The following is a 27,627-nucleotide window of genomic DNA, read 5'->3' as shown; positions in this document are numbered from 1 at the left end:
TCAATTACACACGCATGTACATAGTGATTCCTATCGCTTTGCCTATCATCTCCACTCCTCCTCACTCATGTTTTCATTAGGCACACATGCACGAGAGTTGGTCATCCCACATTAACTATTGTAGCTTTTGCCGTCACTACTGTCTTCTCTTATAGTCGGTTTCACAACGTTGTCATCTTTCGCTGTCTTCGCCACTTCCTACTTCCACTTCTCAGCGCAAAGCTCTGACTGACTGTTGACGACTCTTGTCAGTACCCTCTCTCTCTATACGGTCTATTTTCTTTCTCCGGTTTATAGATTCTCTCATCTATAAGCTTGCTTTTCTCTCTCGCCCTTCATTCATAGGATCCCTCTTTCTCCCTTCTCCTCCTGCATTGTTTACATAATGGAATGGCATTTTGAACACAAAAAATAAAAGATAGGGCAAATATATTTTCTCTTGATTTAAAAATCAATAAAAATAATTTATTATACATTTGTAAAAATGTATAATATATATATATATATATATATATATATATATATATAACAAAAACAATAACAATTTAGGAAGGTCATGAGGGAAAGTAGTTATATAATGAAGGGGAAGTTAAGTTCAAATCTGTTGTTGATGGAAAATTTGTGTTTTGATGAGAAGTGCTTCCAAAATCTTTAGGTTACCAAGGTTAAGCAAAAGATGCTGATCTGGATATTCTGATGGGTATTATTGCATGAGGTGATGTGTTTGTAGGAGATACGCGTGTTCAAATGTTCATTCATGCATAGATGTAAATGTCTAGTGGCACTACGTATGTAAGAGTTAATACACTTAGCACATTGTTGGTTATAGACAACATTAGTGTATAGGCATAACCCAGGGTTAGAAATTGGACAATTGGTCATGGAGCAGGTTTTAGGTGTGTTGGTAGTGTGTTTTTTTTTTTGAGAAGTATTGTTGTAAGGAAGTCTAGTTTTTCACTATGAATGACCTTGCGGATTGTGGTGGGTATTCTGTCATTGAAGAAAATTAATTTGAGAAGCAGGTGTTAGAGAGGGTGTAGTGTCTGTCTTTTTTTTATTGTTGAGGCTGGATATGGTTAAAGTAGGGTAACCATTGATAGAAAGGATCTGCTGAAAGTTGATGTATTTGATTTTTATCAGTAGTGGTGAAGCACTTGTTCTGTGTGGGAGTAATTTCTGCATGTGCATAACTGGACTTGACTTTAAGTGGCAGGCCAGACCTGAAGTTGATAAAAAGGTTTTTACAAGCAAGTTTCCTATAGAATTCAGTATGCATGGAGCCATTTACACTGATCCCGAGGTTAAAAATCAAGAAATGAAGTGTCAGGGGGTTCTATGGTAAACCATAGATGAGGTCCTATGGTCTCTCTGTGGAAGTGGGAGATAATTAGGGCTATGAGAACAGCATATTCTTGTCATTGTTTTGACTCTCGAGTATATATCCGACACAGTTAATCAACTGAAAATCACATCACTCTATATAAAACTGTATATCAACGGATACACACTCAAGAGTTAAAACAATGAAAAGAATATGCTTTTGTCCTAGCCCTAGTGATAATGAGGATTTTGTCAATATATTTAATAAAAGGTGTGTTTGAGTTGCAGGTACTGTGGGCTAATTTTGTTCATATGTCACATAACTTCAACACCTGGTTTCCTGCATTGCTATAGCCTTCTTATACTCTTCCATATTTACTTACCAGCAATGCTTCAAGCAAACTATCTTTCCCTTTTATACATAATTTAATTCACCCCAAACATGGCACATTGTCACTAGGAGGGTTTATTGTAAATTAAGAGCCATATCTACAGAGAACTCCTAAGTGGAGAGTTATACAGCAAGATGTTTATTCACATCCTATTATAAATTTCTGTACTGTCTGTCTGTGGGTGTGTGTGTGTGTGTGTGTGTGATGCGGTTTAAATCAGCCTACAGGCAACCCACGCAGGCAATTTAGGTACCAAAATGAAGCTTATGACCCAGCGGATGTTTTAGTGGTATTTATATCCATGTTTGGTGTATGGAAATGCAAAATAAATGCAAAGTAGTAGTAGTGATAGGAGTTAAATCGGTGGGAGTAGCAGCAGAGACAAAAATAGTAGTGGTGATAGGAGTTAAATTAGTGGGAGTAGTATCAGCAGCCGTTAGGCAAAGTGGTGGTGAGAGGCATTAAATCGGTGGGAGTAGCAGCAGCAGCAGTCAATGATTAATATTGGTTGAAAAATACAAGTTTTTTTTTTTTAAATTACTTCCATTTTCTCTGTCTGATTAACAAAACAAAAAAAGGACTTTCTCTGATTTGCAACCAAAAAAAAAAAAAAAAAGAAACAAAAAAAGTAAGTAAAAAGGTTTCGATTAATATTGGTTGAAAAATACAAGATTTTTTCTGTTTACCTTTTAAAAAAAATTACTTCCATTTTCTCCGTCTGATTAAAAAAAAAAAAAAAAAAAAAAAAGGGATTGTTTCTGATTTGACCAGGGTGGTCAGTTTAGACCACCGGTCATTAAATAAAATAATACTTTTACCCATGTATCTCATATTTTTTCTCGTTAATATTGGTTGAAAAAATAAGATTTTTTTTGTTTACTTTTAAAAAATAAATACTTCCATTTTCTCTGTCTGATTACAAAAAAAAAAGTGGACTTTCTCTGATTTGCCCAAGATGGACAGTTTAGACCATCGATCATTAAATAAAATAATACTTTTACCCATGTATCTCATACTTTTTTTTCATTAATATTGGTTGAAAAAAAAATTTTTTTTTTCTTTTTAAAACTAATCACTTTCATTTTCTCTGTCTGATTAAAAACAAAAAAAGTGGACTTTCTCTGATTTGACCAGGGTAGTCAGTTTAGACCAACGGTCATTAAAAAAAAAATACTTTTACCCATGTATCTCATTTTTATTTTTTGTTAATATTGGTTGAAAATACAATATTTTTTTTGTTAAAGTAATTCAAGGAGACATCTCCTACAGGAGAACCAACGAAAAAATAAGTAATTGCTAACTTTAGTTTCGTAAATATTGGTTGTGTAAATACACTGTATTTACTCGCTTTTCTTTCACAATATGCAGCCATCTGGCTGCAACGGGGCTACTTGTTACATTTAAATTTCTGCATGTTAGTACACTCAGGGAAACAGAAAAAAAATTCCAAAGACTAGTAGTATGAGGAAAGAAGCTATTAAAGTAGGCAGCCTTCTGTGGACCTCTACAGCGAAGAGGTGGGATTTTGCTGATTGTCGAACTGGTTGGAAATATTTATGCTGAGAGGGCACCTATCCAGCAAGTTTGTTAAAGCACATTCCATTGAAGTATTTGTAACAAACACAGGGATGCAAACCTGCGGCGATGGGCAAAGGTTGGGGCCTGGTAGATAGTGTGAGACTTATTAGATTAGAGACTCTTTCTTGAAGTTTTCTAGCACAGAAGAGGGAGCCCATCTGCCTTACAGTAACCTTAACAAGGTCTTCTATGTATTTGTTTGTATTCATGTTACCTGTGAATGTTAAAACTGAGAAGATTAAATGATGGACTCTCAGAAAGGGTGCTGTTCGTCACGGCAATCAGTGGTTAAAAAGGTTTCTTGTAATTGTTAACCTTTTTTACCAATGTTCCTTAAATGGAACATAGTTTTCAACATACTATAGAAATTGTAATTTTGCTTTAAATTCAATTTTTATAAGTTATTTCTATTAAAGTAGCTTCATTTTACTCCAGATTTATGAAAACTTTTATAAATTATTCTTATAGTTATATTTAAAGCAAAATTACAATTTCTATAGTATGTTGAAAACTATGTTCCATTTAAGGAACATTGGTACAAAAAAGGTTAAAGGAAAGAGGCTTTGTCTTATTTGCATTAAATGTTACCATTCATTTTTGTCTTATTACACTAAAAACTGGAGGTTGTCTTGCCCACATGTTGAGAATAGAGCATGGTGTCATCAGCAAATCTACCTATCTTGGACACCAGGCAGGTCGCCTATAAAAATCAATAGGTCGGGTTTAACAGCCCCATTTTCTAGGTATGTAGCTGTAAGAATTGCATGGCCATAGTGAATGGTGTATGTCTTATTTCCAAATGTCAGCACTAAAAGCTAAAAACAATGTGGATGATGTGCTAGGGATAAATAGTAAAAACACATTTGAAATAATTTTTTATTTTTCAACATTATTAACTCTTTTAGACTCCAAACAAGGCATATTGTCACTTAAGTTGTAAGGGGGTTACTATTTCGGATCATGTCTAACAGGGGATCCGTGTGGAGTTGAGCGGCGAGATGTCTGTTCACATTACATTTAAGCTTCTGCAAGTTAGTACAATTTGGGAAGCAAGAAACTATTAGAGTAGAAGGCTTTCCAGAACCTAGGAACCTCAACAGTAAAGCAGTGGGATTTTGCTGCTTGTCAGATTAGTCAAGTTTAATTAGTAAAATTAAAATCTTGGTAAACAAATTAAGAGAAGTACACTGATTGTGCATGTGAGAGAAATAATAATATTTTGATGACGTGAAAATCATCCAACTCACCTACCTCCTTCATGAAACATTTGAAGTCTAATACTTCACTGAAAAGTGACCATTTTCAGTTTTCAGAGAGAACTGTCATAAGAAGGAAAAGAGAAAGAAAGATGACGCAAGAGAGAGGAAAAGAAAGAGAAATAAAATCCAATTAAATAGTGACAGGAAAAAAAAGGAGGTAAAGCTCTAGCGATTTGGCAGAAATAAACCCTTTAAAAAATACAAAAACAAAAAAACTTCCATCCATGAGAGGTAATAAGTGATTTAAATAGAAATCCACTTTTTCTGGTTAAAAAAAGACAAAAAAAAGTGTTTCTCCAGGGTAAAAGTGTAACATACTTCTATTTTAATTTCTATCTTTCTCTCCCCATATCCTTCTTTCTCCTCTACCCAGCTCATTCCTCTCTAGTTGAACATACACACATACAACTCTCCTTTATATAAGAGATTTCTCAAGGAATGAATCAACATTTTTTTTCCAGATTAGTACATAATAACACTGAAAAACTGCCCTCTTCCTTCCCTGGTGACAAAACCTGACCCAGTAGACCCTCAGGGAATGGATATTTAATTCTATATTTTAAGATATTATTCATCCAGGACAGCACTGATCAAGAATATAAGAACTTTGTGGGTCTCTGTTTTGTAATTTTTTAAACTTTTAGTTGGACATACAAACATACACAAACAACTGCTCTTTATTCTTTTAAGTATCATCAAATTCTATTCATCAATATATGTAAAACTATACACAATTAGAAAGTTGAGACGTGATTAGTCGACAAAAAAAGAAAAGAATAGGCAGAATACACATTACTAACGATGTAGCTTTTGTAATACTAATACCAATACCCAAGTTCAAACCTAATATAAGTCTAAAGAATTTTATTAAATTGATGTTTTAAGTATTAAAAAAAATTAATATGACAAAATATATTTTATTTACACTAAGTGACCTCTGTTTTTGATAATCAGCAAAAAAAGTAGGCATAAAAGGTATTCAACATTACTTAAAAGCCAATTATTTTTGCTTAAAAATCATAGGTTTTAATGTTTTTTTTATCAATAACAATCATAAATATATTCATTGTAGTTACTCTCATGTAAATACTAAGTAATACCTTTTTTTCATAAAATTTCAAATATTTTTCTTTGCACTAACTATAAAGTAATAGAAGCTAGATAAAAGATGGGCATTAACATACCCAGGTACAAAGTATCGTACAAAGAACACATATAAGCTAATAATTATTAACAACTTTTGGAGAAAATGTTTGTAAAAAAAATTTATTTAGAAAAGAAAAATTGTCTTTTTTTTTGTTTAATGGTTTTACTGATTTTTTTTTAATGTTCAAAACAATTTGTTTTCATTTTCTTTTTGTTTTTACTTCTGTGATATTCAACAATTTATTTAATTTCTCATCTGCGTTCGGAACCATAAAGAGAAACGGCCAATTTCGCATGGCTTTCTTCTGTCGATTTTTAAGCTGTGTTTCTGATGGTTTAAAAGTAAGCATACGGCTTATTTTCCGTTTACTGAACACATTCTTATCATTTCGTTTTTTGTTTGGACTATAAATAGTTTCAAGTCGTGTTGGAGAGACAGGAACATATGGTTTCTTTGCATAGATTTCTTTCAAGCGTTCATTTTCATTGTCATCATCATCATCATCATCATCATCATCTCCTTTGGAAAAGCTAAACTTTTTCTCTGTCGATTCTGCACATGTGGAGATTTGTTTTTTACCTTTCGGGGCAACAGCAGAATGTTTAACATTTGAAGATAAAGAAAGTTCAATAGAGCTCCGTCGGGTTGATCTACGAAGAGCAGTCTGCTTTTGAGAATGTGCGACATGAAAACTTTCCTCTAAAAGCATCACGGGTTCCAATGAAGTTGAATCTGATTTTATTACACCTGTTGCCTCTTTGTTCTGAGATTTTTTTGCAGGAATGGATCCTGTAGATTTTCTTTTAGTTCTGGCTGGTTTCTTAGGTTTCTTCGGAGTTACATCATTGACTAAAGTTAAATGCGGAGATTCTGTGGCACTATCAATAAGCATTTCAAGAGACTTTTCTCTCAGACCAACAGAGTCAGCCTCTCTATCTTTAATTGTGCTTTCTTTATTGTCTTCATGGCTAACTGCAACATTTGTAGACGGAAACATGGCCTCCTCATCATCATTAAATAATGATTGATCAATAGAAAAATAAACTGAACCAATCGATTGACATCTCCTTTTTACTGTTTTGGCTACTGGCCTATTAAAGATATCATCACCATCAGAACTTACTGAAGACTTGAGGTCAACAACTGCGACATCAGCTGTCTCTAATATGGGCAGAGACTTCAGCTTCAGCTTTGTGCACTGGCTGGATGTCTGACTCACAATTATATTTTTCTCAGAACCAAAATCAGGTTGAGCTTCTGCATCACAAGTTGTATTTATAGATTTTTTCTTGACTTTAGTATTTCGTCTTTTGAGTGTAACGTTGCTTGTGGAGTAACTATTCTGTGAGCACCTGTTGGTTTCCGCAGCTGTGGTAGCAACACCTGAAATCTGCTCGGCAGAAGCATTGCTCCCTTTTAACCATTTCTCTTCAGAAAGAGTTTCAACGAAATATGCTTTGCCTGGGACTACATCAGTAGAAATGATTGCTGGTTGACTATCCTCTTGCTGGTATGTCATATGCCGAGGTGATTGATTGAGATTTCTATCTTCACAAGGAGTTTTCACTGTGGGCAATAATTTGCTAGTTTCCGCAACTGTGGTAGTGACACCTGAAGTCTGGTCGAGCGCAGCAGAAGCATTGCTCCCTTTCAACCATTTCTCTTCGGAAAGAGTTTTAATAAAATATGCTTTGATTGGAACTTCATCAGTAGTAGAAACAATTACTGGCTGATTATCCTCTTGTTGGTAGGTTGTATGTTGAGGTGACTGATTGAGATTTCTATCTTCATGGGGCATTTTCACTGTGGGCAATGATTTGCTGGTTTTCTTTAATGGACATTGCTTCTTTACAGATGAGGATCTATTACTTAATTGGTTTGCATTCTTAGCAGTTTCAGTTTTTGACTTCATGGTTTGTGTTATATTGATCTGTGGTGATCTCTTTAAAGAATCAAATATTAACACGTCAGGTGATACAGCTTTTTGTTGAAACTTAGATTTTGTCTTTTCTACTTGGATAGCATTTCTGGATTTGTTCTCTGACTGTTCATACGAATCTTGTTCGCCTAAAGTTAAACTCTTTTCACCATTTAGATTTTTATTTAGGCGAGTTGATTTTAATTTATTAGCGTCATTTGAATATTTATCAGATTTCTTTATATTCACGGTGGCTGTTTGCTTTATGGTCTTAGTCGAACTTAATTTTGTTACACGCTTAAAACTGTTATTGTCGACGGAATTCAAACTTGAACAATTAGATGAAGACTTATTAGAATCGCTAATCGTTTTTTTTGTCAGCGTCGACAGAAAAACACCCTTTCCAGACAGTTTCAGTTTTGGGATCTTTGAGTCAGGTATCTTCCGAGTTAGATTTTTCTGAAAGTTTTCTGAGGGGAGTATCTTTATGGATTCATCATTTGGGGTTACACAAAATTCAGTTCCTTCAATTCTGGATTTTTCATGCATAAGGGTTTGAGGTTCTCTATTTAAATCAGAAGGAAAATGATCGTCCAGGCTTAAATGTTCAATTGCTGGCATGTTTTCCTCCTCTTTCGTTGGTGTACAAACAGAACTGCTAGCAACTGTTTCAGGATATATTTTTTTAATTTTATCTTCAGGGGAAAAGATTAGATTTTTTTCAGATTCTACAAAATAATCTTTGTCTATTTTAGGAGTCATTTTTGAATTGTCAACTTTACAAGGAGTTGAATCAAAGTCATTAGCAGAATTGAAATGTCTGCTGAAGCACCAGGAGTCAGAAAGCTCAGAACCAGCAGAAGAAAGGTCAGTTTCCCAAAGGTCCAAACTCTCTGATAAAGTGCTTTCATTCAGGCTAGACATATCATTAGAATAAGAAGAATTCAATGTTTGTGAAAAAGCCTTATTTAAAGAAAAGTCATTATCTAGAAGACTAGAATCAGATGCTGGTAAGGATTCATGTGAATTTTGGTTAATGGCACGAAATCCTTCATTTAAAATATTTCCTTGCAAGTCATTCTCTGTGCATATGTTTTTGGAAATATCCAATTGTTGGAAATCTTGACATAAGTCTGGAGAAAATCGTGAAGGATCTTTCTGAGGAATACTGGAAATTTGCTTTCCAGAGAAAATGGGAAAACAACTATGATGGATCGATGTTTCTGATGGGGAAGCTAAAGAGGGGAAATTATCATCAAGGTTATTGGTTGATCCTGAACAACTGTGCAAAGATTCAGAAAAATAATCCTTAGAAAGTGAAGCCACTGGTTCCATAAATGAAGTGACAAGTTCAATGAAAGGTTCTGCCGTCAGTTGGTCAGGAGACAAAGATCTTTTTGATAGATTCGTTTCATTTTGTTCCTTTTTTGAAAAATCAACAGAGAGTTGCAACTCATCTTTAATAGAATGGTTAATTATTTCATTTTGATGCTTGGTATGCTTTTCATCAGTTGCCAAAATATCTACAGTCTTCTTAAACGATTCAGTAGACAGCGATGCATCTTGATCTCTCTGCCAAAAATGTGCCACTCTAATTTCTTCAGGATCATTTTCATTATTCCAGGCATTTTTTATGAAATAATCTGAACTTTTGACTGGGCACAACACTGGTGTCCTTTCCGGTGCAATCTCTACACTTTTGGGCAGAGTAGATTTTGGGGTAAAAGTTCCTTTTTCTAAGGGTTTAAAAACATTCTCTTTGTTTAAGTGATGAGAGAGTTGAGCATTAGAAACACTACTACGCCTACGAGGCTTTGTAACAGATATTGGTGGAGTTTCTGCCTGATCAAGCCATATGGATCCATACAGTTGCTGATTTTTTGCAGGGAGATCATTATGACTTTCGACCAGGTCAGCAGGCTGAAGATTACGCAATGATCGACGGCGACCTTTTACGCTTTTCCTCTTCCTTCTCGGTGAGGCATCCATTTTAATTCTATATAAAAAAAAAGAAGAAAAATATATTAAATTCTTTGAAAAGTAACAAAGAACATTTAATTTTGTCATGAATCATTCCTTAATCCAAGTTGTTGTCTATGGCATTAATCTATCTTAATACATTAGATCCCACTATTTTATAAATAGGACACCAAGTAATTTCTTTTTAAAATTTAATATAATACATAAGACTAATAGACCCCGGTATTGCCTGGTCATAAAGTTTGCATAAATATATTTTAATTCATGCAGATTTCTTATTATAGAGCCAATTCTCTATTGATTATTATCCGATACATAGTAATGATTTCAAAAGTTATAAAAAAAAAAAATGACATGCGTTTGAATCCAAAACATTTAGCGCTCCAGCCTTAGTCGTTATTTATCTCTCCAGTATCATTATCGTCTGAGCTACAGACAGGTGATTCAAAAGGTTAAAAATTAAGTGACTTTGAACTATGAATGTTTAATTTTGACATGATTTCCTTATATGTTATCCTGAACAATAACTTTTTGATGATTTTAAAATACTTGGTTTGATCGTTTTGATTGACATGCATCTGCTTTTTCATGGAAAGCTCATATTCTCTAACTTCTACCCTTAAACACTCAAACGCTTTTTTAATGGGGCACTAAACACCCGTGTGCTCAAGTATTATTATCAGTAAATGCTGACTTGTTACAAAGTTTTGGTTTTATATAACTTCATCAATAATAAAAAATAAGTTAAACTTAATAATCATTTTTTTCGTTTATATCACTGTAAGGGATTTTCAACTCTTTTCCTTCAAAAAAATAGAGAGAGGGTATTAAGCAGCATGTTTTTTCAAACATCAAAATATTTTTGGAACGAATAAATTACGCACTATTACATGTATTATGCTTAAATGAGTATCAGTACAAAGCAATACACTAAATGCATACAAAAACATGGTAAGCTGAATTTTGCAGCAGATTTTAAAATGTGTGTGGAAATCATTTGATGAGCTGTGGATGAAAACCAACTTGACATACTTTAAAGCTCTGAAAAATGAAAACCTGAATTAAAACAAGTGTTTAAAAAAATGATACTTAACTCTCATATATTTAAGTGCTTTAGATGCATAGGAACAGTTAAAGGCTGATTGATTTAACAGAGAATGTTTTGTGCAGTTGTTTTTCTGAAGTAAAAAGTTTTGAAATCAGTTTCAAAATGGCGGCAGATCTGGAAAGAGAACAGCTTCTTAGCTTGGCACAAAATGACTACATTCAGTTGTTTTAGTAAATGTTAATCTGGAGAAACAAAGCGTCTGATTTGTCAATGATCAGACAAGTTTGATGTTTACTGCTCCATAAGTACAATAGTACTCCATAAATGCAATAGTAATACTGTAGGGAAATTTGTGAAGAACATCTTGTTGCCGGTGCCTAATGCTCCATGTTACTTCTATATTTAACAATGTAAAAAGCGGCAAAAAATTGCAACAAATAGTAAACCCATATATTAACACAGTCAAACCTTGATAATCGCTCAAAAATCGAAAATTAAACAAAATACTAGTAGAATATTACATTTTTGCACAATTTGTGACATTTATTTTATATATTTCTATCAGTATTTTGTTTATTTTCGATTTTTGAGCAATTATTGAGGATTCAATACAACCAACGTTTTGTTTTTCGTTCTAACTCAACAAATTCTATACTACTTTTATTTTTTTAAGTAAAAGAAAAGCAAACACTTTAAAATAAGTTAAAAAACAAAAAAATACTTATTCAGGTAGATAGAAGAGTAATTCAGGTTGCCTTTGGTAATATTTATTTGTTGTGTATTTATTTTTTCACCCCTTTTTTTTTTTTGCTTTATTAGATATGGAAAGTCACTGCCTTCAATATAAAAAAAGCAGTTTTCACAGACCTTTTGTCTCCCTGTTTATAGCCTCGTTTTCATATTGATGGTGTAAGACTATAAAAATTAACACATCAAAAACACAAATCAGAACTGACAAATGAAGCAAAATAAAATAGTAAATAAAATAAAAGAAATTCAGTTATTCTCAATTTTGAATACAAATATTTCTTATTGCTCCAATTTTAATAAATTAAAAATGATTTAAATTTAAAGTGTTGTGTAATGATAATTAAAAACAATTTTTGTTTTATTTTCTTCCAGTTGCGCATTTATTTTTTCAATTTTGTAATAATTTCACGTGTAATTATTACAAAAAGAAAGAAAAAAAATCATCTATGAATTCTTGTGTAATTACTTAAAAAAAATTACTATTTTGTTTTATTTCCACTTGTGCTTTATTTTTTTAATTTTAACTAATTTCACAATTTCTAATGAAAATATATATATAAAATAAAGTGATTTTTAATATCGTAAATTTCCAGGATTCACTCTATATACCGCTCCTCCTAAAGAAAATAAAACAAAACAAAAAAAACTGTTATGGTCACCTTTCGCATCCATGTGTTTACAAAGCCATCTGGCGGAGTCTGACAAATTTTTAGCTACGGATGACCAAAACTGTATAGAATGTACTTTTTTTTTTTTTTTAGAATTTTTATTCAAACAGTCTTTATTTGAACTTAATGAACTGTTGTTTTATTTATGAACTGTTTTTTCGTAATTTTCATCAATAATAAAGTATAAAAATACAACTTTTATAATAAAAGTTAGGTAAATGTTGATATCGAAATTTTAAAATTGAAGTTAGTTTTATTTAAAAAAAAAAAAAAGGTGTTTTTTTTTCAATTACATTACAAACTTTATTTGAACTTTTTTACAATCTTTTGCATCAATAAAATAATAGATTTTATTGATCTTTTATAATAATTTTTATATAAATTTTATGTTAGAAAAGATCAATAAAGTCTATCTTTTGTATGCAAAAGATTGTTAAAAAGTTTAAATAAACAAAGACAATTATTTGGGGAATATCATGTATTGGATAAATTTTGATGTTTGATTAAATACATGAGAAATGTCAAAAAAAAACTTTTCGTTAAATAAATTTTTTAAAAAATTATAAAACAGTAATAAAATCTATTATTTTATTGATGTAAAAGTTTGTTAAAAAGTTAAAATAAAGTTTGTAATGTAATTGAAAAAAAATAAAACCACCTTTTTTAAATAAAACTAACTTTAATTTTAAAATTTCAATATCAACGTTTACCTAACTTTTATTATAAAAGTTGTATTTTTATACTTTATTATTGATGAAAATTACGAAAAAAACTTCATAAATATTAAAAAAACAGTCTATTAAGTTCAAACAAAGACTGTTTGAATAAAACTTCTAAAAAAATAAAAAAAATAAAGGTACATTCTATACAGCTAAAAATTTGTCGAACATCACTTCCACCAAATGGCTTTATAAACACAGGGATGCAGTAGGTGACCTTAACAAAAAAAAAACATAAAACTAGCAGGACCTATGTTGAAATATGACCCAAAGCCAAAACAGCTGTGGTTGTCCCCCTCCCAAAACGACATAACCTTTGATTATCTAGTGCATTATTGTATGCGAGTCACATAAATTACTGACTACGGATGATAAACAGCTAAACAAATATCAACACAGATAGATGGCGTCGGTTGCTAGTGATAGCTATTCTTGATCAAGAAAATTGTGGGCACTGATAGCAGTGGCCAAAATGAAAGCATCTGGCTTCTACTGTCTTCCATTGTCTGGCAGTGGCAGCTAGCAGAATCCACTGACTGTCATTATTGGTGATTAGTGTTGTTTTAGGGCAGGTAATTGCCTTTACAACTGTCACTGTTAGTGATTAGTGTTGTTTTAGGGCAGGTAATTACCTTTACAACTGTCACTGTTGGTGCATGGCAGTCAGTATTGATCACTGTTGTCCTTTGGCGGTAACTGCAGGGATAGTGATCTTTTTAGGCGGTTACTGTCAGATGATGGCATGAGCAGACATTGTTAACTATTGCTGTATTGAGGTGGTTACTTGTGGGCACTGGCTGCCTAAAGTCTTTGTCACAGTCATCAAATGAAAGAAAGAAATGGTAGGAAAAGAAAAAGAAACCACAGGTCTGCCGGATATTAAAATAATGATGAATGACTGAATGATGAAAAAGACGATGAAGAATATGAAAAAGATGAAGAAGAAGAATACAAAGTTGAAAAAGAATCAATAATTTTGCATAGAAGAAGACAAAAAAGACAAAAAGGAAGAAGATGACCAATAGTGTGTCTGGTAAACATTCCAGAAGAAATTCTGTGAGTATTGTTAGAGGTAAACATTCTGATAAGCTATGTTGCATTGCTATTTGATTGACGCCATCTTGTTTTGTGTTTAACCATTCAAAAAATACTAAAAAACAATATTCACTTATTCCAAGAAATGCAAGCAGACAGCCAATGGAATACACCAGACTTTTCACTGGGAGCGTTTACTATTTTATGAATTGAAAACGGAAAAGCTAATGTCAAATGTATCTATTGAGGAAGCAAATATGGATGGTGATGTAGTAAAACGTGAGTAATGTAAAGAACTTCATTCCTGGTTATGAATGCGAGAATTAGATGAGAAAATAACTAGGGTGAAAAAAATCGTGCAAACTCTGGTAACTAAAATATAGTTTGGATTGTGATGCTCCTAGGAATATAAGATTTTATTAAAACGGATGAATGCAGCTGCAAATATGTGTAAAACCTACATAATGTATTGGCTAGTAGTCTGATCATAATGAATTTATGTATGGCGTCTGTGTTTGCCAAGCTATAATGTTTTATTTTTCGTAGATGAATATTTGTTCCTATTTTATCATATATATGTGTATGTATGTATATAATGTTATATTATAAAATACAAGATCTCCATCGAGCTTATAATAAGAACGTAAACAAAGCACAATTTGCATCAGCAAGAGCGAAGACACCCAAACACCAGGAGCAGCCAATGATACCAACAACGGTGACGCACAAGTAAAAATAGTGCAAACTTGTGATTCACGTCGACATTCAATCGATTCGTTACAATGAACTGGATATCGTAGTGGAAGGATGGGTACAATAAACATAGTTTCCGACAACTTAATACGTCAGCTGCTGATTTAAAAAACATTTTGAATACCTTATTTTTCTCATATCACCCACAAACCCTATTTAGCGACATTACTCTTTCTTGCGACCATATGCTGTTTTTGTTATTGTGACGGTTGATATCGGATATTGAGATAAAATACCTTATAACACAAACATAACAACTGGTAGCAAAAGTTATATATATATATATATATATATATATATATATATATATATATAAAGAAAGAAGAAGAAATAGATAGAGAAAGTAGATGTAGAGAAGAGATTTTCATATCGTAAACTGCTTCAGCAATTTCTGGAGCTGACCCCATATACACCCACGTGTGCAAAAATTGAATGAGCGAGGGGTGTATATAGAGTCCGTTCCAGAAATTGCTGAGGCAGTTTATGATATAAAAATTACTTTTCATTCAAAATTGTGAAATTAGTCAAGTTAAAGAAATAAAGCATAGCATTTTTTAAGTAATTACACATGAATTCATAAATGTTTTTTTGTTGATTTTTTTAATAATTACGCATGAAATTATTCAAAATAAAAAAAAATTCAACTGCAACTGAAAGAAAATAAAACAAATTTTTTTAAAATAATTACACGACACTAAATTTAAATCATTGTGAATTTATTAAAAACTGAAGCAATAAGAAATATTTGTATTAAAAATTGAGAATAACTTAATTTCTTTCATTTTATTTACTATTTTATTTCATTTCATTTGTCAGTTCCAGTTCTCGTTTTTGATGCTTTTATTTTCTTGTCTTACACCATCAACATGAAAACGATGGTATAAACAGGAACACAAAAGGTTCATGAGAACCGAAAAGGATGTGTTTAAGTTCTGCATGTCTGCGTTTACTTCCATTTTGTGCTGACCACTCCGCTTCATGTTTCTGATCAATGTTTACCAGTTAAAAATAGAATACTTGTTTAGTTTTATCAAGACATTAAAAATGAAAACATTGAAAAAAATTATATTGTACATACTCATTATGGAATAAAGTTTTCATAAAAGATATCGCTTAATTTGATCAAGTAGTTTTTTTTTTTTACAAAGGAAAATCAAATGTTAATGAGATCGATTGTGGCCATCTTGCCTATTTTGTGGATGAGGAGAGGATGCCAAGGAAGATAACTCCAATCACTGCTTAAAGTTTGTCAAAATTTGACGAGTTTATTATGAAACATGAGCAGAAAAAATACCTAGATAAATATTTAAGTTTTGTTCACTTATTTTACAGAATTTCTTTGTCCTTTTTTAATCCCTTTTTCATTTTGTCCTTTGTTAATCACGTTTTCGCTGAATGACACCCTCTCCTCGTGTGCGAAATAGGAAAGATGGTCGTGACATGATCGATCCCATTGAAATTTGATTTGCCTCCATAAAAAAAATCAAAAACTACTTAATCAAATTAAATGATTTTGGTGCTTGTGCACTTTTGCCACCGCACTATTTTTAAATAGTTTTTTTCAGGTTAAATTCTTTTTTTTTTTTTTTTTATTGAATTGTTAGGTGGAAACATAGAACAGTTACAAAACACCCTCCCCTCCCCATGTTAAGAATGACTTACAAAATAATAACATTATTATTTCAGCATAGTGGCAAAAGTGCACAAGTACCGTGATTTTTTTTTAATGAAAACTTTGTTCCATAACGAGTACATACAATATATTTTTCAATATTTTCATTTTTTTAATGTCTTCATTAACTTGGCGGCCATATTTATTCAAAACAGAAACGACATAATGAATTTTTTAAATAATGAAGAGTTTATTTAAAAAAAAAAAAAAAAAAAATAGTGGGGGTACCAGGTGTTGCCTGGGTGTGGAGAGATTTAATAGTAAGGGTATTGAGCAACAGCGCCATAAAAAAATTTTTTTTTTTTTAATTAACCAACCCTCTAAAATAAACGAGAATAGCAGTGAATACCCGTGCAATCGCAAAAAAAAAAAAGTAATAAGCAGGCTCAAACCTGGAACGCTAAGAGGAAAAAGAAGTGAAAAAAAGCGAACAGCTTTGTCACCGTGTCCACCGTGACAAACGACGTCATCACCGTTCAAATTAAGCTTAGTCATTGCAAGGCATATGATGACTTTGCAAAAATGTTGATGAAAAAAAGTGACCCCTCCTTATGAAATACAGCCTAGTTGATGGTGAAAGAATGAATGTTTTTGGCAAATTTTTGGATATTTGTCATCTGAGAGACCAAGTTTTCAAACAATACCAATTTGATCAGTGTTGGTCGCTTGTGTCAAAAGTATTAGTGAGACATACAAACATACACACACTAGACATTTTAGATTTATATTACATTGCATTGCATGCGCTTGCACTTGTAACATAAAATATTGCATTTAAATTTCCCACAAATAAGTAGTTTTCCAGATATTAAGCAATGTATTTTTTTTTTTTACATAGAGGTCACCACTTATCAAGGCCTGGAGGCCACTCAAGGATAAGGGTTATTGCATGTACAGTGATTAATGAGATAGTATTGTAGTAATCATTAGTATTGGAGATTTGATAGAGTGTCTTACTTAAGAGGGCGGTTTGTCAGGAATTTGTTTATGTTGAACTTGAAGACATCCAAGTTGTAGTCTAGTGGGAAACAGAGCAAACGGAAGAGAGTTCCACAGTCGTGCACTTCTGAGAAAGAAGCTCTGCTCATGGAATCTACGTTTGGATTTAGGCACAGATAAAGAGTGGGGAAAATTATTGACAGTAGTTTCAGCCAAACGGGTGTTTCTCATGAAAGATTGGCGAGGGGAGACGATAGATTGGAGCTCAGACGAGCACTTGCCACGGAAATAACGATAAAACAGAGACAGGCTCGCAATGTCTCTCCTGTGGGAGAGAGGCTGCAGGAAAGAAAAAAGGGCATCCCCCACTAAGCTACGAAGTCTATTTTGTACTCTGTCAAGGCAGGATAAGCTGTTTTTAGCAGCTCCTGCCCAGATGTGGCAACAGTATTTCATCCTTGGACGTACTTGGCTTTTATATAGATAGAGAATTGCATCAGTAGTGAAATATCTTCTGGAGCGGTAGAAGGATTCCACCATTTTCCCAGCATCCTTGGCAACAGACCTGATGTACATGTTCCATTTCAAATCAGGAGTAAAGGTCAAACCCAAAAGCTTGTCAAAACATGGAACCTCCCCAAGATGAGAGCCATCCATTTCAATTAATGCCAGATGGGGATCAGAGCATTGATGATGTAAAGATAGAAGCTTGGTTTTGGATGCATTAAAAGTAACCAGCCACCTCTTCCCCCACTGTACCACGCGCTCAAGATCAGAAGAGAGAGAATTAGAGAGGACCTTGTCATTTACGGCCTTTTGATGTAATTATTTATGTTATAACTGGTGTCCATTGTTGCATGTGCAGGCGCACGCATATTTTTGCCACACACTTGTGCGACAACAAAGACCACTACTTATGACATAAATAATTACATTGCTTAATATCCGGAAAACTACTTATTTGCAGTAATTTTAAATGCGATATTCGTTTTCAGCACACCCGAAAACCACTCAGAAAACAATAGGCACTGCCAAACGATTGTGAAGAACAGAGCACATAATCTCGTGACGTCAGACTTATGAAGTATGGCGCAGCAAAAGCGACTTAATGATTTTTTAAAACCTTTGTTTATCTTTTCCAAACTGCAATTATTAATTAATCTTTGTTATGTTGTTAGGTTTTAAGATTTACACAGTTTAATGATTAATAATATTATAAAAATTTGTATATTAAATATGAAATACGATTTGGTTAATTATTGCTTTCCATGCTTTATTTGGTAAAAAGAGGCAAGCTAGATCAATTTAAATATATTTTGTTCAAACTTTTTTTGCTCTTTCATGGAATCATGATTTTAGCCGGCATATTTTTTGTAATGAAAGAGCATAAAAAAGGCCAATCTGTCAAACCTTAGAAAGGCCAAATTTTAAAAACAATATGGCGGTCTCAAATGTACATTATGGAAAAAATAAAGGAAGGACCAAGGAGGGGGTGGAGGTTCGAGAAAGTCGGTTCTACCCTAAGGCGTCTTTAACTGACTCTGCCATTTTACGCTGTTACTGGGAGGCACTGACCCTTGGACATATGTTGAACATGCCTTGGGCCAGGGGAGGTGGGTCATTAGTGGGTGCACGCCACTTCATGGATAGATCCCCATCTGGCATCAATTAAAATGAATGGCTCTCATCTTGGGGAGGCCTTAAGTTTTGACAGGCTTCTAGGCTTGACCTTTACTCCTGATCTTAAATGGAATACGTACATCAAATCTGTTGCCAAGGCCGCTGGAAAAATGGTCGGATCCTTCTATCGATCCAGTAGATATCTCACTGCTGATGCAATTCTCTATCTATATAAGAGCCAGATATGTCCAAGGATGGAATACTGTTGCCACATATAGGCAGGAGCTGCTAGAAAAGACTTGTCCTGCCTTGATAGAGTTCAAAATAGACTTCGTGGCCTGGTGGGAGATGTCCTTTTCTCTTCGCTGCAACCTCTATCTCACAGAAGAGATGTTGCGAGTTTGTCTCTGCTTTATCGTTATTTTCATGGAAAATGTTCGACTGAGCTTCAATCTATGGTCCCCTCTCGCCAAACTTTCACAAGAAACACTAGACTAGCTGAAAACATTATCAATAATTTTCCCCACTCTTTATCTGTGCCTAAACCTAAACATAGATTCCATGATCAAAGCTTCTTTCTTAGAACTGCACGAGTGCACGCGGCACGCCTGTGGAATTGTCTTCCGTTTTCCTGATTTCCAGCTGTCTATAATATGGTTGTCTTCAAGTCCAACGAGAACAAGTTTCTGATGAGCCGTTACACTTAAGTTAACAAATTTACTGAACTTCCATTACTATCGATTACTATATTGTCCTTTTGACTACTCTACTCTTTAACCCTTATCCTTGAGTGGTCTATCGGCCTTGATAAGTGGTGACGCCTATGTAAAAAAATTTAAAAAAAAAAAGTTCTGAGGGATGCAGACGTCGTCCATGTTGTGCACAGTACAGTGTTCCCTGTCTGCCCAATAGTTTTTTTATATTGCATCTATTCTGGTTACGTGACACAGTAGGTTGCTAACGGTACCTCGGTGAGCACTTTCTCTGTTACTTCTGTTACTAGTTGGTTGCCGACATACATGCACCAATCCATTCCAAGTCTTGAGGTATGCTGTGGACGGGGACCTCTGTGAGATGCGAGTGTAGTTGGTTCCTTTCGGAGTTTGTCCAACCATTCAACACAGAGTCAATGCATCGTATTTCTTTATCGAGCTGTTAAGTTAACTAATTCCCGTGGTGGGGTTACGAAATAACGATCATTTCGCAACCTTTATACCGGCCCCATTTCGGACGATCCAGCCCAACTCTGGTTGGAATTAAATTTTCGACAACATTTAGTCTAATAAAAAAATGATGAAAAAAATAATAAAAATGAAATTTTTTTTTCTGGTTTTATTTCAGCCTTTGGGTCTAATAATATGTTTTGGGTTTGTATTACTGTACACATAGATTCGAAAAAGTTGTCAAAAAACAAATATAGAACAAATAAATGTTATCAAAGGCAAGATAAGTTACTTTTCTACCTAACTGGATATATTTTTTGTGTTTTTATTCAGTGTAACATGTTTATTCAGCTCGAAAAACATGCAATGTTTACCGATGTAATGTATTGGAAAATTCAAAATGGCAGCCGACTGTCTCTCGGAGAGGGTACATTTGGGAAAAGGTATTATAAATAATAAACTAGACAAAATACTGTTAGAAATTCGCTCAATATATGTTACCGTGACATAAGTTGACATGTATTCGGTTGTTTTCTAACAGTATTTTGTCTAGTTTATTATTTATAATACCTTTTCCCAAACGTACCCTCTCCGAGAGACAGTCGGCTGCCATTTTGAATTTTCCAATACATCGGTAAACATTGCATGTTTTTCGAGCTGAATAAACATGTTACACTGAATAAAAACACGTGAATTATATCCAGTTAGGTAGAAAAGTAACTTATCTTGCCTTTGATAACATTTATTTGTTCTATATTTGTTTTTTGACAACTTTTTCGAATCTATGTGTACAGTAATACAAACCCTATGTTTTATATATATATAAAAAAAATGAATAGTTTTTATAATATTTTGTCTATCAAATAACTTACGCTGCTAAACTACACATTTACCCTGTAATCTATGATAATCATCGGGAAAAAAGTTTTTAAAAAATCACGTATTTTTAGAGGGTGGCATTTATCGTGAAGCAAAAATGGAAGTAAACACAGACATGTGAAACTTGAACAAAGCTACAAAAACACAATACTTGTTTTTACGTCGATTGTGATTGGTGGTGGACACTAGCGGTCATGAAAAAAGTACTGCTAAATAGGGATTCAACTGCGTTTATTCTTGCGATGGCTTGATGCGGTAAAAATTCAAAATTCACACGTACAAAGGACGATAGATCTACATTTTAAACTTGAACAAAAATTAATGCAAAAAGTACTAAGACTGTTTTTCTTTTCTTTTTTTTCAGAAAAAGGAAAAGCGAATCTATACTAAATCTTAAATGAGAAGTCCTAGCAAAATCGAATTTGGGACGCTGAAAACGTACACAAACTACATATTGTCTATTTCATGCACAATATTAGGCAATGAATTTCCTATAACATAAAGTACATTCGTTGTATGCAATATTAGCGTTTCGTGATGGAGGAGGGTTCAAAAACTTCCAGATTCTTTAAAAGAGTTCAGATAAAAAAAAATGCCTGGTAATACTATTAAAACAAAAAAAAAAAAACGAAGTAAATATCGTCTCGTTAAACTTACCAATATTAAAAGAAATCAATTTTTTAAACCAACCATATTTATTTTATAACTATTATGTTACGTTAAAAACTTTAGCAAGCGACTACAAATTCTATAAAATTAAAAACTTACAAGAAACAAATAATGGAGAATATAAACTTACGTGGGGGATGTTTGAAATTTAAATTTGGTGATGATTTTAAAATCAGCCAATCAACATCAAGTTCTTATTAAAAAGGGTGTCAAGTAAAGGAAGATAACTCTTAAAAATAAAGTATTTTCTATATATGAAGTAAGAGTTATCTGCGCCTTATTGCCACCCTTAAATTATTTTGTTTTTGAAAAGAATTTGCTTTCCTTTTTGTAACGTGTGACGCGGACTGCTTCCTTCGATCGATAAAAACCACCGCCACCGAGAGGTAGCCACGTAAAAACAGACTTACAGCTACGAAATAAACACATTCTTTTTGCCGTGTGTTTAAAATGGAAATTTGCCGTGAAAATTATGGCTCTTCATGGCAAATTAGATATGTTTGCACGAAAAAATCGAATCGCCTAAAACGTGAAAATATCTCGTCTTCTAGCGGATTTAGTGCACCTATTAGCCATTTCTTTCGTGTAAGTTTTTATTTGCTTACAGGATTTTTAAAAATTCATTTATATTAAAAAAAAAAAAAAAAAAAAAAAAAAAGTTCGGTATTTTTTTTTTTTTTTTTTTACAACCCAGCGTAATATAAACAGCCAACCTCCCCATGTTAATAACGGCTTTCGGAATACCCCCAACCTCGGAAGCTGTTCTTAACATAGGGAGGTTGGGGGTGTTTATACTATGCTGAGTTAGGTCGTAAATTAATAGTTACAAAACACCCTCCCATCCTCATGTTAAGAATGATTTTCAAAATAATAACGTTCATTTAGTTTACCCATCTAAACTCGTGAAATGCACGATTCAAATGTGTAAACATTGAATGAATAAAATTCAAGATGGCTGTCACCCGCAATTTCGTAGCGCAATTAACAGCCTTGACCTTGCGCCCAAAAATCAAGATCGATTGAAACGGAACGAACCGAGTCAAAACTGACAGTTTTCTTTCCCATGTCTGAAGAATTCGATTTGGACAAGGAGAGACAATTCAAGAAGATCTGAAAGTTTCCAAACTATAAATTTGGTACTTTAACAGTTTATCGCCGAAAATGGAGACGCCATTTTTTTCCGAGCACCTGTCATTAGAATCGGAGGGAGAAATCAGTATTTTAAATTATGGTCGAAGTAGGAAATAAATATAAATGGGCAATCAACAATACCCCCACTATCGAACAATCATAAGGTTGTTTGCACAGCAACTGAGAAAGCTAACATGCTTGCCCGTCAGTTTGCCTCAAACTCTACCTTGAACTCTGCAAGCCATTCCCTCCCTGATTTTCCTCTGCAGACAGAAACCATGCTAGATGATCTAAAGTCACGCCCTCTCAAGTACATGATATTATAAAAAACCTAGACACCGCAAAAGCATGTGGCCCTGAACTCATCCCAGCTGTGCTATTAAAAAAACGCTCTGCTGAGGTCACTCCTGTTCTCTCTAAACTTTTTAACGAATCTTGCTTTCCTGGCTGCTGGAAAACTGCTTCTGTGGTACCAGTTTACAAAAACTCTGGTGAAAGAACTGACCCATTAAATTATCACCCAATTAGCCTCCTTCCTCTTTTCACCAAAATATTTGAGTCCTTAATTAATCAAGCTCTAGTTCACCACCTTACAGTTGCTAAACTTCTGTCTGACCATCAATATGGATTTAGGCAAGCCTGTTCTACTGTAGATATTCTAACTGTAATCTCTGAACGTTTATACCAAGCACTGGATAAGGTAGGGGAGGGGAAGGCAGTAGCACTAGATATATCTAAGGCTTTTGACAAGGTATGGCACGATAGTCTTCTCATGAAAATAAAATCTTATAGTATTACTGGACGAATGCTTAGCATAATTAGATCCTTCTTAAATGAGAGAATTCAGGTTGTCCTCGATGTGTGTATATCCAAAAAATTTTATATATATGCAGGTATACCTCCAGGATCGATCCTTGGACTTTATTATTTCTGATATTCAAAAATTACTTACCTGATAAAATTGTCTCTGAGATGGGTATATTTGCTGATGACACCATGCTCTATAGCAGGCACGTGGGGAAAACTAATGAGCACATATCTAAGGTAATGGCCGAAACCCTAGAGGAAGATCTTCAGTCTGTAGTGGAATGGGGTCATAAATGATTGGTAACGTTCAATGCTGCCAAGACAAAGCTAGTTTCCTTTAATAATTACATGAAACCTTACCAACCACCAAGGCGGCGGGGGGCGCCCCCCCCCCCCGCATCCTCCCCCAATGTAAACAGTAAAATCTCAAAAAAATGGTAAATGGTGTTCTAATCGGTAAATGTTGGTGCGTTACTTAGAGAAAAACGGTTAATTAAACTGCAGAAGCACCTGTTAAGCCACACAAGTTCTATAATTGAATCCCCGAAAGGAACGGAAAACATAAAAATGTTTGGTGCTTATGTTTTTGTAAACCGCATTAAAAACTACGTAAGACAAAAAAAAAATCCCCCCCCAAAAGTACTGTAATGTATTTTTTTAAATTTTGTTTTAGACAATTTTTTCTTCGAATTTTAAATTGTCCTCCAATGAAAAAAAAAAAGATTTTTTTTAAATTCTGTTCTGAAAAAAAAAAAAAATGTCTTTGCGACCTCCACTTCGAGTGCTTTTCTTCTTTTTCGTATAATTTTGAATGTTCCACAAAAGATTTGTACGCCATGTGAAAAGGTAGTTTGCTACGTGAAGGCACATTCAACAACCGTCGTTTATGCTACTGCATGCTCGCGCGTAGCGTAAACGGAAGCTATAAAATAGCGGAAAGTAGTTTGTAGGTTCAGGGGTTAATACCATACAAACGGTAAATTTGCGCCGGGTTTGATTATTAGATTTGTTGCAGCCTCGATTACCCCCCCCCCTCCCCCCAAAAAAACAAATTAGAGTGGTCAGTGTTCTGTTGTAGCGTATCCCTATATTTACCAAAAAATTAAACAGTTCCACGAGGTTAGTTACTTTTCATATAATGTTGAAAGGGTCAATTTTTTGCCTCGACACCGGTCACAGAGTATGACGTAACACACCTTTACCCCGAACTCGGAACGAGGCTGAGTCCTCAGACCCTACCTGTTCACATTATCCAGTAATTTTTTTGTTATTTATTTCCCCTTTTGGTCATAGTTTAAAATACTGATTTTCTCCCTCCGATTTTAACGACCGGTGCCTCCCCCCCAAAAAAAATAGTGTCTCCATTTTTGGCGATAAACTGTAAAAGTACCATAAATTTTAACGAATGTTTATATTCTCCAAAAATGAAAAAAAATGTCTCCAATAACTAAAATGTACAAGTAACAAATTTAGTGGATTTTTTTTTTTTGGGGGGGGGGGGCTACGTTTTTAGCTGTGGTTTTTACAACTTTGCCACTTGGACTTAGGGTTAGTGGTTAAAAGCGCTCCTTCATTATTAGAGGAAAAATCGAAATATTAAATTTCAAGTAAAATCAATATCCACTTAATTGTTATGTCACAGTAATGAAAATATCCAAAAATTATGAAAAACGATGAGGTAGAACATTAATTATTAATGAAAACGGTTTTCGAAGACAATTAGCAAAAATTGAGTTTTATTTGATAAGATTTCAAAAGAATATCCCCCCCCCCCCTTCAACTTCTCCAGTTTTGTTTTTTAGCAAAACTCAATTTTCGCTGTCTTTAAAAAGTATTTTTATCAATAATGAATTTTCTATCTTATCATTTTTCGTAATTTTTGGATATGTTCATTACTGTGACAGACAATTAAGCCAATGCCATGGTTTTACTTGAAATTCAATATTTTGATTTTTGGATTTCGCTCAACAAAGAAGCATTAAATGTTTTAGCAAACTTTCCTTAAAAGTTAGAAAAGCCCAGAAATGGGCCATCATTTTACTTAAATATATACATATAAAATTTATCCCCTCTCATTTCTAAATTCTAAAATAATTTTCTTTTTTCCCTTCTTTCCTCAAAGTTTAAGAATATCATGAGGCAAGGTATCTAAGGGTGTTATTCTACCGATTTACCAAAAGAAATAAAGTTAAAGAAACCTCCTGAACAAAATAAAATTAAGTTGAGTGCAACTTAAGGAAGTAGGTTCAGCAGACGAACTTCGGTGAGGCTCCCGAAAAGTAACCCTTTTGAATGGAGATGGATATAAACGATATTTTTAAAATTAATTTGTTTATTTTACTTCCAAACAAAATGTAAGCATATATGAACTATATATTTTAGAAAATAATTTCTTAATTTTAATTAAAAATTTAATTAAAAATGAAGAAAAATTTTTGTAAATAATTATTGAAAAAAATATTGCAAAGTGTTTACATACCTGGTTCTTTGGGATAATAGGGGCGCCTCCAGCTAGCGCTCCTCAAAAAAGACAGCAAACTGAAAAAGGCTTTAGTGTTTTTACTATTTTAAAGCGCTTTTTTTAAAAGTTTGAAACATGAGTAGTGCCTAGTTGTTAACTTAGAACAACAAGGGTGCATTGGAGGAAATTCTTCAGGGTTTAAATGTATTGTAATGCTTTTATTGGGGTCGAAAAACGTTTTTAAGCTGCCATATTTCTTCCTATTTACTTGCCTTCCCATGAGGGCAGAGTTAGACACAGGGTCGGTTTTTAATGTGGAGAAATCCAGCTCCCCAAAACGGGGAACTCTGGATGGGAGCAAAAATAAAAATTTCCTTAGTTTAGAAGAATTTCTCTTCCACTGACTGAGGACAGAAAAGGTGAAGTGTAGCATAAGAACACTTTGCTCCTCGCCAAACTGAACAACACGAACATTTATTACTAAAAAAATGAAATGGTGAAATATACAATATAAACGCAAGTTAAACTAAAAGCAAAAAAAAAAAAAAATCAAAAAGATAAAGAAAGAAAAAGTTCAAAGAAATTTCAAACATTTATTACTATAAACATAATGAAAAATGTTTGTATAGGGAATCTCCAACAAAAATTGTCTTTCTTTTGTTTTACTTCTGTCATTTGTCTTTGACAAATGAGACATACGAGACCTTCCACTTGTAAAATATTCCTTTCTCTTAAAAAACGCTTTCACCTTCTCATAACGTCTCCAAAATTGGCTCATGCTTTCTATATCCATCATTCAAAGGGTCAATAATGGTAGGAGCACCGGGGTCACATGTCACAACTTTTTAGATTTTTCAGAACAAGGCTCGTCTGCTGGACCTACTTACTTAGTTTGCACCTAAAGTTGATTCATTTACTGATAAAAAAAAAATGGAAGCTTGTGTAGATTGGTGACACGTTCAACCAACTCATTACAGGTGAAAACATTATTACATACTTACATGTCATGTCAAAATTGGTATAAATTCAAACAATTATGAAAAATGATGCAGTAGAAAAATAATTGCAAATAAAAAAAAGAATTTATCGACTTTTATATATTTTTTTAATGTGGAAGAGTTGTGCAACCAATGCTGTATGACAAACTTATCTCCCTTGACTTAAATTAAGGATCCACCATTTTTAAACATAAAATCTCAAAAGTGTAATTGTGGATGATTTTTTTTTTTTGTTAAGACTATTTCTACTGGATCATTTTTCATAATTTTTTTAATTTATACTAATTTCAACATGACACGTAAGTATGTTATGTTTTCAGCTGAAATGCTTGGTTTAAAAGACCACTAATCTACATAAACAGTGAAAATTATTAAACCCATTTAATATCGATACTAATTGACTATTCAGCAATGACATTTCTAGTCTGTTCTGGTGTTTCATTAATCATAATCAGAAATATTCAGGTCAATGTTTTTTTTTACCATAGAAGTATTCGTCTTTTAACATAAGATGTTACATATTGTTTTTGTTTTTTTAATTGTTAATTTCGTTTTTTTAACAGAAGATGTTACATATTGTTTTTGCTTTTTTAATTGTTAATTTCGTCTTTTTAACAGAAGATGTTACATATTGTTTTTGTTTTTTTAATTGTTAATTTCGTTTTTTTAACAGAAGATGTTACATATTGTTTTTGCTTTTTTAATTGTTAATTTCGTCTTT

The 27,627-nt window shown here is 33.3% G+C and overlaps 2 protein-coding genes across 4 annotated transcripts in view; one reads left to right on the top strand and one right to left on the bottom strand.

Moving 5' to 3' along the window:
* Positions 1-5,796: 5,796 nt before the first annotated feature.
* Positions 5,797-21,775, bottom strand: LOC145292306 (uncharacterized). Of its 3 annotated transcripts, none has more exons than XM_080138636.1 (2): positions 21,640-21,775; positions 5,797-9,610 (listed from the first exon to the last, which is right to left on the bottom strand). In XM_080138636.1, the coding sequence occupies exon 2, from the start codon at positions 9,601-9,603 to the stop codon at positions 5,896-5,898; it is 3,708 nt and encodes a 1,235-aa protein (XP_079994762.1). In that variant the 5' UTR covers positions 9,604-9,610; positions 21,640-21,775; the 3' UTR covers positions 5,797-5,895. The 3 variants fall into 3 exon arrangements, with proteins under 3 accessions (XP_079994762.1, XP_079994765.1, XP_079994772.1); XM_080138639.1 differs by lacking the exon at positions 21,640-21,775 and adding an exon at positions 21,498-21,630; XM_080138646.1 differs by lacking the exon at positions 21,640-21,775 and adding an exon at positions 10,689-10,820.
* The window catches only part of LOC145292360 (RUS family member 1-like), a 52,711-nt gene continuing 46,849 nt past the window's right edge, over positions 21,766-27,627 (top strand). The window contains exon 1 of the mRNA XM_080138692.1: positions 21,766-22,094. Coding sequence (XP_079994818.1) covers positions 21,960-22,094 — 135 coding nt within the window. The 5' untranslated portion in view covers positions 21,766-21,959. The remainder of the gene's footprint in view (positions 22,095-27,627) is intronic.

This window comes from Euprymna scolopes, chromosome 2, assembly GCF_053919585.1.
Source record: "Euprymna scolopes isolate OS-2025 chromosome 2, ASM5391958v1, whole genome shotgun sequence".
Lineage (NCBI taxonomy): Eukaryota > Metazoa > Mollusca > Cephalopoda > Sepiida > Sepiolidae > Euprymna > Euprymna scolopes.
Note: the sequence above shows the minus strand (reverse complement) of the source record. Positions and strands in the feature narration are given on the sequence as shown.